This window comes from Salvelinus fontinalis, chromosome 33 (assembly GCF_029448725.1).
Source record: "Salvelinus fontinalis isolate EN_2023a chromosome 33, ASM2944872v1, whole genome shotgun sequence".
Lineage (NCBI taxonomy): Eukaryota > Metazoa > Chordata > Actinopteri > Salmoniformes > Salmonidae > Salvelinus > Salvelinus fontinalis.
In genome coordinates, this window is record NC_074697.1 from 49,728,479 (window position 1) to 49,740,849 (window position 12,371).

Here is a 12,371-nt window from a genome sequence, read left to right on the forward strand (position 1 = left end):
CCTGTTTATGCCAATTTCCAATTAATATGACATCATGAAACACCACCAAAAAGGCACATGACTTCTGATAAAGGCATGAGTAACTTCCCTCCTGTATCCAGATGACAGTAATTCAGCAGTACAAAGCCTGCCCAACTGTATCTGTAATTCCTGCTACTGAAAAGCTTTATGGCTTAGTTAATGGCTTACTGGTGGGGGAAGGACTGAAGAGGGAGCAAAGTCCATCACCTTTCTCAGTTTGATAGACATGCGGAAATAGTAAATAGAAATGCAATCCTACCATGGTAAATACAGTAGAAATGGACAGATCACAGTAGAGCCATAGCCTGGAACACAAGACACATTTTTATTTATTTTTTAAATAAACCTTTTATTTGGTTCCAATAACAAACAAAAATGATTAAATCAAAAACAAATATTCCTGTGCATACACTGAATCTCCAAAACATTAAAGAACTGCTCTTTCCATGACAGACTGACCAGGTGAAAGCCATAATCCCTTCAAGTCACTTGTTAAATCCACTTCAAATCGGTGTAGATGAAGGGGAGGAGGTTAAATAATACTTTTTAAGCCTCGAGACAATTGAGACATGGATTGTGTGTGTGTGCCATTCAGAGGGTGAATGGGCAAGCAAAAGATTTAAGTGCCTTTAAAACGGGGTATGGTAGTAGGTGCCAGGCACCATGGTTTGTGTCAAGAACTGCAATGCTGCTGGGTTTTTCACGCTCAACAGTTTCCCGTGTGTATCAAGAATGGTCCACCACCCAAAGGATATCCAGCCAACTAGATAATTGTGGGAAGCATTGGAGTCAACATTGGCCAGCATTTCTGTGGTACGCTTTCAACACCTTGCAGAGTCCATGCCCGACAAATTGAGACTGTTGTGAGGGTAAAGGGCAGGGGAGGTTGTTAATGGTTTGTATACTCAGTGTTTAAGTCCATTATCTTCCATTTTCATAGCTGGATGAAATTATAAACAAGAGGTGCGAAACAAACACCATCATTTCACACGCAAAAATAAAAACATTTGGGGTGTGCAGAGGTCAGAGAATAATGAGTCTTTTGACTGTAGACATCATATACACGTGTATCATATAAAACAAATGTAGATGTGACATCATTGGTTTTGACACTGTACAGTGCATTTGTAAAGTATTCAGACCCCTTCACCTTTTCCACATTTTGTTACAGCCTTATTCTAAAATGGATTAAATAATCCCCCCCAATCAATCTACACACGGACTAGTAACCGAAAGGTTGCAAGTTCAAATCCCCATGCTGACAAGGTACAAATCTGTCGTTCTGCCCCTGAACAAGGCAGTTAACCCACTGTTCCTAGGCCGTCATTGAAAATAATAATTTTTTCTTAACTGACTTGCCTAGTTAAATAAAGGTAAAAAAAAAGAGAAAAAAAAGACAATACCCCAAAATGACAAAGAAAAAATAGGCCAAGACATTTTTGCAAATGTATTACAAGTAAAAAAACTAATGCCATATTTACATAAGTATTCAGACCCTTTGCTATGAAACTCGAAATTTAGCTCAGGTGCATCCTGTTTCCATTGATCATCCTTGAGATGTTTCTACAACTTGGGAGGCAAATTCAAATTGTAGTGAATTCAATTGATTGGGAAAGGAACAACTGTCTATAAAAAAAAGATCCCACAGTTGAGAGTGCATGTCAAAGGAAAAACCAAGCCATGAGTTCGAAGGAATTGTCCGTAGAGCTCCGAGACAGGATTGTGTTGAGTCTCAGATGTGGGGAAGGGTACCAAAACATTTCTGCAGCATTGAAGGTCCCCAATAACACAGTGGCTTCCATCATTCTTAAGTGGAAGAAATTTGGAACCACCAAGACTCTTCTTAGAGCTGGCCACCCGGCCAAACTGAGCAATCGGGGGAGAAGGGCCTTGGTCAGGGAGGTGACCAAGAACCTGATTGGAGCTCCTCTGTGGAGAAGGGAGAGACAACCATCTCTAGAGCATTCCACCAATCAGGCCTTTATGGTAGAGTGGCCAGATGGAAGCCACATGGTAGCCCACTTGGAGTTTGCCAAAAGAAACCTAAATCACTCTCAGACCATGAGAAACAATATCCTCTGGTCTGATGAAACCAAGATTTAACTCTTTGGCCTTGTCACGCCTGGAGGGAACCTGGCACCTGAAGCATTGTGGTTGGCAGCATCATACTGTGGGGATGTTTTAAAGCGGCAAGGACTATGAGACTAGTCAGGATCAAGGGAAAGATGAACGGAGCAAAGTACAGAGAGATCCTTGATGAAAACCTGCTCCAGAGCGCTCAGGACCTCAGACTGGGGGCTTAGGTTCACTTTCCATCAGGACAACGACCCTAAGCACACAGCCAAGAAAACACAGGAGTGGCTTCGGGACAAGTCTCTGAATGTTCTTGAGTGGCCCAGCAAGAGCCCGGACTTGAACCTGATCGAACAACTCTGTAGAGAACTGAAAATAGATGTGCAATAACGCTCCCCATCCACTCTGACAGAGATTGAGAGGATGTGCAGAGAACGGGAGAAACTGCCCAAATACAGGTGTGCCAAGCTTTAACGTCATACCCAAGTAGACTCGAGGCTATAATCGCTGCCAAAACTGCGTCAACAAAGTTCTGAGTAAAGGGTCTGCATACTTATGTAAATGTGATATTTTTTTAAATTCTTTAAAAAAAAAGAACAATTTGTTTTTACTTCCAATATATTTGCATAAATGTTTTTTTTTTAACTAACTTTTTGCTCTGTCATTATGGCGTATTGTGTGTAGATTGATGAGAAAAAAAAACAATTTAATACATTTTAGAATAAGGCTGTAACGTAACAAAACGTGAAAAAAGTCAAGGGATCTGAATACTTTCCGAATGCAATGTAGCTCTCTAGCAATCCCCTGAACTGACAGTGGGAGGGGGTTTCGTGATCGTATGGTTTTCGTATCTTAGGGTTTAGTCCTCCACCTCAGCATTTGGGGAAATAATGGTGACCTGTAGGCTCCCGGTTCCGTATTCACCTATAATCATTAGGATCTAAAAGGCTAAACTAATCCTAGATCAACACTGTGAATACAGGCCAGTGTAACTCAACAGTGTGTCCTCTCCTCTTCTCTCAAAAACACACAAAATCCCTGCATTATTATGTAGTGTGTGTGTGAGAGAGAAAGCGAGAGAGCACTGAATGCAAATGGCATTTTTATGAGAGACAGAGAGTGAGAGACAAACAGAGCTTGTGTGTTGGGGGTAAATGGAGAGTTGGGCTTTGGTTTGTGTGGCCAGCAAGGCTGTTGATGCTATTGACACTCTTCTGTAATCTGGTAATTTACACATCAGCCAAGGCCAGTCCATCCACATGCATTCACCCAGTCCAGTGCGCTCTACTGGGGGCCGCTGCCACCATTTCCTCCCCCACTAGGACCCTTTGTCCTAAGGTCGTGCCACACCTTCACTAAGGTCTCGCGGTTCTTCCATATCAGCTCGTGGCCATACATGATGTACCAGCTGTTAAAAAAAGAAAAAAATAGGTGAGGAACACAGTGCATTCGGAAAGTATTCAGACCCACTGACTTTTTCCATTTTGTTATGTTACAGCCTTATTCTAAAATTGATTAAATAGTTTCCCCCCCTCAATAATCTACACACAATACCCCATAATGACAAAGCAAAAACATTTTTTTTAGAATGTTTTGCAAATAAAATAAAAAACATATCCTGAAATATCACATTTACATAAGTATTCAGACCCTTTACTCAGTACTTTGTTGAACTTTTGCCAGCGATCACAGCATCGAGCTGTCTTGCGTATGATGCTAAAAGCTTGGCACACCTGTATTTGGGGAGTTTCTCCCAGTCTTCTCTGCAGATCCTCTCAAGCTCTGTCAGGTTGGATGGGGAGCGTCGCTGCACTGCTATTTTCAGGTCTCTCCAGAGATGTTGATCGGGTTCAAGTCCGGGCAACTCAAGGACATTCAGAGACTTGTCCCGAAGCCATCCTGCGTTGTTTTGGCTGTGTGCTTAGAGTTGTTGTCCTGCTGGAAGGTGAACCTTTGCTCCTATCGGAGGTCCTGAGAACTCTGGAGCAGGGTTTTCATCAAGGATCTCTCTGTACTTTGTTCCGTTCATCTTTCCCTCGATCCTGATTAGTCTCCTAGTCCCTGCAGCTGAAAAACCTCCCCACAGCATGATGCTGCCACCACCATTCTTCACCGTAGGAATTGTGTCATGTTTCCTCCATACTCGACTCTAGGCATTTAGGCCAAATAAATCAATCTTGTTTTCATCAGACCAGAGAATTTTGTTTCTCATGGTTTAAGTCCTTAGGTGCCTTTTGGCAAACTCCAAGCGGGCTGTCATGTGCCTTTTGCTGACGAGTGGCTTCCGTCTGGCCACTCTACCATTAAGGCCTGATTGGTGGAATGCGGCAGAGATGGTTGTCCTTCTGGAAGGTTCTCCCATCACCACAGAGGAACTCTGCAGCTCTGTCAGAGTGACCATCGGGTTCTTTGTCACCTCCCTGACCAAGGCTCTTCTCCCCCAATTGCTCAGTTTGGCTGGGCGGCAGCTCTGGGAAGAGTCTTGGGGATTCCAAAGTTATTCCATTAAATAATGGAGGCCATTGTGTTCTTGGGGACCTTTAATGCTGCAGAAATGTGTTGGTACCCTTCCCCAGATCTGTGCCTCGACACAATCCTGTCTCGGAGCTCTACGGTCAATTCCTTCGACCTCATGGCTTGGTTTCTGCTCCGACATGCACTCTTAACTGTGGGTCCTTATATAGACAGGTGTGTGCCTTTCCAAATCATGTCCAATCTATTGAATTTACCACAGGTGGGCTCCAATCAAGTTGAAGAAACACCTCAAGGATGATCAATGGAAACAGGATGCACCTGAGCTCAATTTCGAGTCTCATAGCAAAGGGTCTGAATACGTATGTGAATAAGGTATTCAGTTTTACATTTTTTAATACATTTGCAAAAATTTTAAATAACCTGTTTTCACTTTGACATTATGGGGTATTGTGTGTAGATGGATTAAATAAACATTTTACTCATCAATTCTAAAATAAAATTAACAAAATGTGGTAAAAGTCAATGGGTCTGAAAACTTTCCAAATGCACTGTATAGAGATAGGAAGAGAGGTAGAACGGACAGAGCTCAAACGAGACTAAAATAATAGATCTTAATTCATACATTTTCACCTGTCGAAGTACCTGACCCAATACCACATGCACACGATAGGTTGGGAGCAACATTGGGTAAGAAGAGTGGCGCACCTGAGCAGTTTGGGGGGGGGTGCCTCCCAAACAAAATCAGCAAAGCCAGGGTATAATGGAGAAGATGTCAAAGACAGCTAGCTTGACCTAGATGTTGAGATATTTTGTTGCTGGCCTGTGCAACAGCCAGTTTCAACGTGGATGAGTGTGTGAGAGCAGACAGATGGACTTGAAGCTGACTTACATGCCAAAAAGAGCTCCGCCTAGATGGGCCGCGTGGTCGAAGAACCGCCATCCTAAAACTAGGCCAGCTGTGTCCATGACTACTATGGCTTTCAATGCCTGGACAGGAGAAGAGAAAACGGATGGTGTGAATAAATAGGACAAAGAAATTCCTGGACTCACACTTACATTTTAGTCGTTGAGACGCTCTTATCCAGAGCGACTTACAGTTAGTGCATTCATCTTAAGATAGCTAGGAAGGACAAGTACATTTTCCTCAATAAAGTAGCTTTCAGCAAAGTCAGATCTAGTAAGGGGGGGTACTTAGGGATTATTTAAGTCGTTGAGATCTCCCATGGTGGGTATCCTTAAAACAGCATGCATGATGGCAATTTTTTTGTTAGTTAATGTCAAAGCTTGCTAGCAAGAGCTGCCCTTTCCCGATTGGCTGTCAGGCGGTTGCTGAAATTTGCATAAACTTGGGAAATGTTTGAACTCTAGTCACTAGCTCGATGTGTCTCCTCCTTTCCTTGAAAATGATAGTTGCTGGTAGCTAGGTTACTGATTATCTCAGTAAGTGTGCACAGCAGGTCACGTAAGACACCCTACTAAAACATTTCACACAGCCACAATAAGTCAAATCATAATTGTCAAAACACATAACAAAAACCTCAAAATATCAACAACACTAAATCCCCAAGTAGCATAACGGGTCCAAAATGCTTTGTTTATGACGACATTGCGATTCTGTACCCTCCTCCTGAACTGTACACATGTACGCTATAGCGATGGAAAAAATAAAATAAATAGATAGTAAAATATCTGGATTTTATTTGACAGTATATCGTATCATTTTGACAATAGCGCAATACGATTTTTGCGTTAGCTATTTTTCCTTCATAGCTTGTTCTCCATTTTCTTTTTAAATAGGGAACCAATTTGTTATCAGCACTTTTATTTCCGTGACTGATCAAAACTCGTTCTCATGGCTCTCTTGTCCCTCTACAGCAGCAATTTGTTTGGAACATCGAAAAGCAATAAAATCCCAGTATTGAATCAATACATATAGACATCGGAGAAATCGCAATACATATCGGCGCCTAAGTATAGTGATAATATTGTATTGTGAGGTGCCTGGCAATTCCCAGCCTTTAGTACACTCCCCCTCATGGGTATGAGGAATATGGTGAAAACTTCCATCTATGCTTGCATCAATCCAATACTTTTAAAGGGAAACTTCACAATTGTATTAATATTCATAATTTCCAGCACTACCCCAACATCAACATACAGTATGTGAAAATGGTGTTAATGTTTTGTAGGGGAAAAAATTGAGGAATGTACAAATTATGTCATTGGAAAAACAGTGTTGTTTTGACCAATTGTGAGTAGGCATTGCCTCCTCATTGGTTGATGACGTCATTGGAAACACTTACCTTCCTCCATCTTTTGTACTACAAAACATAGAAATGCACCATTTTCTCATGGATAGAAAATTGGAAGGTAGCCTCTGTGTGGTTAAGTGTGCTGTAAGGGTTGTTCACTCACATTGCCTGCAGAGAAAGCATACATCGGGAGGAAGATAATTGCCAGCTTAGCCTCTGGCATTTTGGTACAGACGGCAGCCAAGACTGTCATGATGGCTCCTGACTGGAGGACAGAAAGTGATGTCAGAGACAGGAAGTAAAGGGAAATTCCGCAGGAAGTCGAAAATGTCGGTGCTTACCGCTCCAAGAGAGGGACCTAAGCGCCCGCTGGCTGTCTTACATACATAGCTGAACATCGTAGAAATAACACCTGGCAATGAGGAGATGATTGATTATTTATCTGAAAATAAGTCTGTACTTCAGGACTAGTAATCTGTCTATCACATTCTCACACACACGCGCTGGTACCTGCAGACATGTAAACGGCCATGAACTGCTCCCTGCCTAGCATGGAGACGATGCTGGAGGAGAAGCTCCAGAGGACGTACATGTTGGCCGCCATGTGGAAGAAGGAGTAGTGGCTGAACGTGGACAGGAGCATGGGGAAACACAGGGTTTCTGTGGGTAGGGTACAGACAGGAGGAGATGATCAGGGAAGTGTTCATTAGGAACTAAACAGGTCTAAACGGGGAGCGATTTACCTGAATTTGTCCGATAAGAAATATTTTAATTGCTAAGTGTTTTGCTAGGGTTTGCTACTGTCCGCACTATTTCTTATTGGACAAGTCTTTTTCAGATTATATTTGGGCTGTAAAAGCTGTATATTTGTTATTTTTTATGCTGATTTTTACTGTAAGAGTTCAGGTGAGTTAAATTAATATTACAAAATCTATGACATATGTCAAATAAACTGGATCTCTGCCTCTGTCAGTGTTACTAGCAATAAAATGTCTTGATTGACCGGACCAGGAAAAACTATAGCCTAGAACAAGGGCTCCCGAGATTTTCCTGGTTAGGTCACATATTTGTATTTATTATGGATCCCCATTAGCTGCTCTTCCTGGTGCGTGGCGAAGAAAAACTCATGGCCATAATCCTGACACTTGATTACGGTTACAGGTTTTTCCATTTAAGTTTTGAGGTTGGACTTTAGTGCGTATAGCACTTTCGCACGTTGGGCGCGCCGATTGGGGTCACCTCGTTGGTCAGTATACGTTACACCTATGCTGGCTTGTCCATCTTGTTAGTCGGAAGGTGCTTCACCTGTGCTGACCCAGATGATATTTAAGAGTGGCTGGCCCAGTGCTCCAGTTATGTGGAGGGTTAAGAACTTTAGTTGGCTCTCCCTATTTTGATTTCTAGACAAAATCCTTTATCTGATCTTCCCTGTTTTTGTTTTGCTTCCTGTCTTTTAAGTTGTGTGGGTTTAAAATGTTTTTGCGTGTTCTTGGGCAAACTTAGTGGGCACCCATGCTGGGTGTTTTTTAGATTCCAAATGTTGTTGCTAGTCAACTTTCAGTGGACACCCCCCATGCGCGTCCATCAGACCGCCTCCTAAAACCCCACCTGTTTCGTTTTGGTTGTTGTCAGTGACTCGGTTTGTTCCCCCTTATGTTTCTTGCTGCGGAACGTAACAATAACACTTCCTGAAGCAGAGATCAAGTTTAGCGTATTTGCTATAGGATAGGACAGTCTCCCCTACTCACTGGAGGCAGGGTTGGATGTGAAGTATTTGATCATAGAGCGCTGGAGGGATGGCACTCTCCAACAGCAAAACACCACAGCATTAGCAGCTATGATCCCTGAGAGAGGAGTAGAAAAATACTGAATTAATGAGAGATTAGTGGATAATGAAAGAGGTGAGGGGAGGTGCTGAAGGGTGGTAAAAGATGGCGGGATGTTCCCTTGAGCAAGGAACCTAAACCCCTAAACTGCTCATTGGGCACTGCGACTGCAGTCTGCTCCAATCTAATGTGTTTGTGTATCAAAGTGGTTGGGTATAAAGCAGGACAAATTTCTCTCATACAGACAAAAAGTATACATTATCTTGAGATAGAGGGTAGTAGTGAAAGTGACAATCATTATCTGTATCAACTAGTTACTATTGAGAGGACAACAAAATCTATGGGCTTCAGTACAGACTAACCTGCAACAGTGCGTTGGCCCTCACTCAAGCTGTTCCACCACTGGTTGATCTGTAACAGAAACAGTTTGACAAAACGCCCACACAATGTAGTGAAACCTGGGTCGTGTTCATTAGGCACCAAACAGAATAAAACTGACTGAAACTGGGAAGGACAACCTGGTCCAATAATAAACATACATTTTAGTTTTCTGTTGCAAAATGTTAAAAAATATATATAATTTATTCTGTTGCGTGTAGTAATAAACACGACCCAGCATAGGGAATCAACTCGCTAAGACATCAATGTGAACAGTTGAGCAAGAAAAGAAAGAGGGAGCCTTGACATATTTAACCTAGTGCGAGTGGCAAAGTCCACACCCCCTCTGAAATCATCGTCCGCCTTTGGGACAAATCAACCCCTTTCGTTATGAAACTTGAAAGATGCCAGCCCCGCAAAATAGTAATTCGTCCAAATAATCAGTGACACAAAATCCAGCGCATCAGAATTGTTCCTCGTAACCCTCATATCCCTTTCAGTTACAAATGGGGGAGACTATACACCCTAACCCCATTCCAGGGACCCTGTGCTGCTCCCAGCATGTTGTACTGTTTGTGTATGTTGTGGGGAGAGGCCGAGTACTGTGACAGCAAAATTATCCATTTCCTGTATAATGTATCAATAAAAATGTATACAAAATAATGAGGCATGGTATAAAAAATTAAAAAAGGACTCACCCATTTGCGAAGATCCCCCTGTTTCTGCGGCCGTAGTTTCTCCAACCAGTCGGCCCGGACCTCGTCAAAGTAGCTCTGGACCCGGGACTTCAGTGACTCATACTGCCAGATGGCCGCTGTGCCAAATGAACAGCCTGTAAACTAACATGGTGTTAATCCCCTTTATTCCCTGTCAATGCTGTGCTGAATCTGGCAATAGACCTATAGAGGTGTGTTTGAAACAGTAAAAGTGTGTAACAAGAAATACAGTTATATTGAGTTGTGTTTGTTTAGTAAAAGAAAGAGCTAAAAACCTACCCCTATTGTGAACACCAGGGGCTTGACCAGTCTGCCAAAGCTCCTGGAGTGTGTGTATGCCACTGAGGGCTCCACGAGGGGAGACGCACCCCTCTTGTGGATGAGCCCTTCACTGGGCTCTGTGTGTGAGGGCCCCGTCTCCTCTATGACCCCCTTCTTGGTCTTTGTCTCCTTCACTGCTTTCTTGAAGCCACATCTCTGTTGAGTGTTGAGGGTGATTCTAGGAAAACATGAACAGTGAAGAGTAAGAGACAGATGATTGGTCAATTAGTTAGCTATAATAACATCAGCGTAAAAGGAGAAATGGTTTGAATCCTCTTTCTAGAGAGAAGAGAAGTCATTTTGAAAGTAAAAGGGAGGAACTTACTCACTGACTAAGTTGCTCTGGAAAAGAGTGTCTGCTTAAATCAGTGTTTTTTTAATCCTGTTCCTAGGGAGTGGAGTTATTGCCCTAGCACTACCTGATTCCACTAATCAAATGTTTGATGTTAAGCAATAAGTGGAATCTGGGTTGTATTCAATAGGAACCAAACTGATAGTATCTAGTTTTCATTACAAAAATTATTCCTTTGCAAAACGTTTTGCTACAGTTGTTGCTAATGAATACACCCCAAGTGTGTAGTGCTAGGGCAAAAACAAAATGTGCAGCCCTTTGGGACCCCTGGACTAGGATTAAGAAATACTGTGCTAACAGTGAATAAACACAGGTAAGGGAGCTGGTGATTCTTTCATATTTACATGGCAGAATTCGTAAACAACAACAAAGGACTTTTGGGCGCTCCCAAAGAAATAGCTAGCTACATGGCACAGAAGAATAGCCAACTCAAACAATAATTAAGTGGGAAGACTGAAGTAACAAGCAACCCCAAATAGTACTACAACTGTGAATTGACAGGTTGCAAAGACTAGTGGACCGTGGCACCACTAGCAACATATTTCAAAGGGATGAGCTGTTCATCGTCAAGCTAACCTGCTAGCTCTGGCAGCCGCTAGCTGAGTTGTAGCTATCTTTTCACGACTGACAACACATATATCAGTGGTCAAGGTTGTTGAAGAGCTCAGCCATGGTCAAAATGCATATTGTACACCATACCTGTTTCCTCTCTTTGCCATACAAATAATGTCATCCCTAGCCAATCTTAAAATACATCCCCTCCACGACATGCTTGTGACCCGATTGACCCTCCTACATTCGCTACCGGGTCAACACTCTAGAACGGCTAAACAGAAGTGAGTTATGGCTTCTTCGATGAGATTTAACGGCGGGTTGGCATCCAATATATTGCATTACCGCCACATACTAGACTGGAGTACAACTCCCGTATACTTTGCTTGAAAAAATAAATAAACAAATACCCTACCATCTAACGCTACACTCACAAAATATATTTATAATAATAATATATATTAACACCACCCTACTTAACTATTTAAATATATGTAATCCTACCTCATGCCAACAACCTGAAAGGTTGGGACATCACCACTTAACACACCCTGTAACCCTTCTGATGTCAAGTCTCACACACCCAAAAACTTATCTGCAGCTGCCACCAAAACCTTCACTTTTTGCGACTTACATTCCATCCCTGCGGTACAGTTGATAACCATTGCTATAAATGCCAAAAATCCAATCTAACTGAAACATATATCACTTGTTGGCCTATTCCTCTGTACATATCTATTACTCACACCACTCCTCTCTTTCTTCGTTGCCTCAGCATATGACAACTTCTGCACTATTCTAACCCTGGAAACCTCAACCTGCCCCTCTCGCATGGGACATTTCTGATCCCCAGCCCCATGGGCACCCCAACAATTAACACACCACTACCTTCCCCAATGCAACACATTCCTTTGTCTCATGCCCTTCTGCACACCTAGGAACCTCCCTCATACACACTGCTGCCACATGCCTATAAGCTTGACACCTGTAACAGCATAATGTATTCGGTACAAAAGTTTGTACAGGATAACTTATATATCCTAACATCACTTTGTCGGACAGACTCAACATCAAAACTCAAAAGAACAGACAATGACTTCTGTTTCACCACTCTCGCCACCCTGTCTGTCGCACCAAACGACCAGCATCAAACACTGGAATCTTCCCCTTCAGTTGGTCAACTTTTACTGCTACCCCAGAAATCACTCCTTTCAATGGCACCCTTTTCTTGAGAGCGAAACAATTCACATTTCTTGCCCCGATTCGTTTAACACCAAAGAACTGCCAAAGGGGGCAGAGTTGCAATCTACTGCAGAGAGAGCCTGCAGAGTTATGTCATACTAACCAGGTCTGTGCCCAAACAATTTGAGCTTCTACTTTTAAAAATCCACCTTTCCAGAAATAA

The 12,371-nt window shown here is 42.5% G+C and overlaps 1 protein-coding gene across 1 annotated transcript; it reads right to left on the reverse strand.

Annotated features, from left to right (window-relative positions):
* Positions 1 to 322: 322 nt before the first annotated feature.
* Positions 323 to 11,227, reverse strand: LOC129832478 (presenilins-associated rhomboid-like protein, mitochondrial). The gene is made up of 10 exons (XM_055896584.1): positions 11,114 to 11,227; positions 10,021 to 10,240; positions 9,724 to 9,864; positions 9,010 to 9,058; positions 8,570 to 8,665; positions 7,332 to 7,481; positions 7,163 to 7,233; positions 6,985 to 7,086; positions 5,459 to 5,556; positions 323 to 3,502 (listed from the first exon to the last, which is right to left on the reverse strand). Exons 1-10 carry the CDS (start codon positions 11,182 to 11,184, stop codon positions 3,379 to 3,381), a joined length of 1,122 nt encoding a protein of 373 aa, XP_055752559.1. The 5' UTR covers positions 11,185 to 11,227; the 3' UTR covers positions 323 to 3,378.
* Between the last annotated feature and the right edge of the window lie 1,144 nt (positions 11,228 to 12,371).

What these genes read in the sequence shown, in the direction of transcription:
- LOC129832478 (XM_055896584.1), bottom strand. Translation starts at nt 11,184, where the DNA reads ATGTCGTGGAGGGGATGTATTTTAAGATTGGCTAGGGATGACATTATT. An exon ending in CACATCCAACCCTGCCTCCA is followed by an intron (nt 7,482 to 8,569) that starts GTGAGTAGGGGA and finishes CCCTACCCACAG; the next exon opens with AAACCCTGTGTTTCCCCATG. An exon ending in GGCCGTTTACATGTCTGCAG is followed by an intron (nt 7,234 to 7,331) that starts GTACCAGCGCGT and finishes CCTCATTGCCAG; the next exon opens with GTGTTATTTCTACGATGTTC.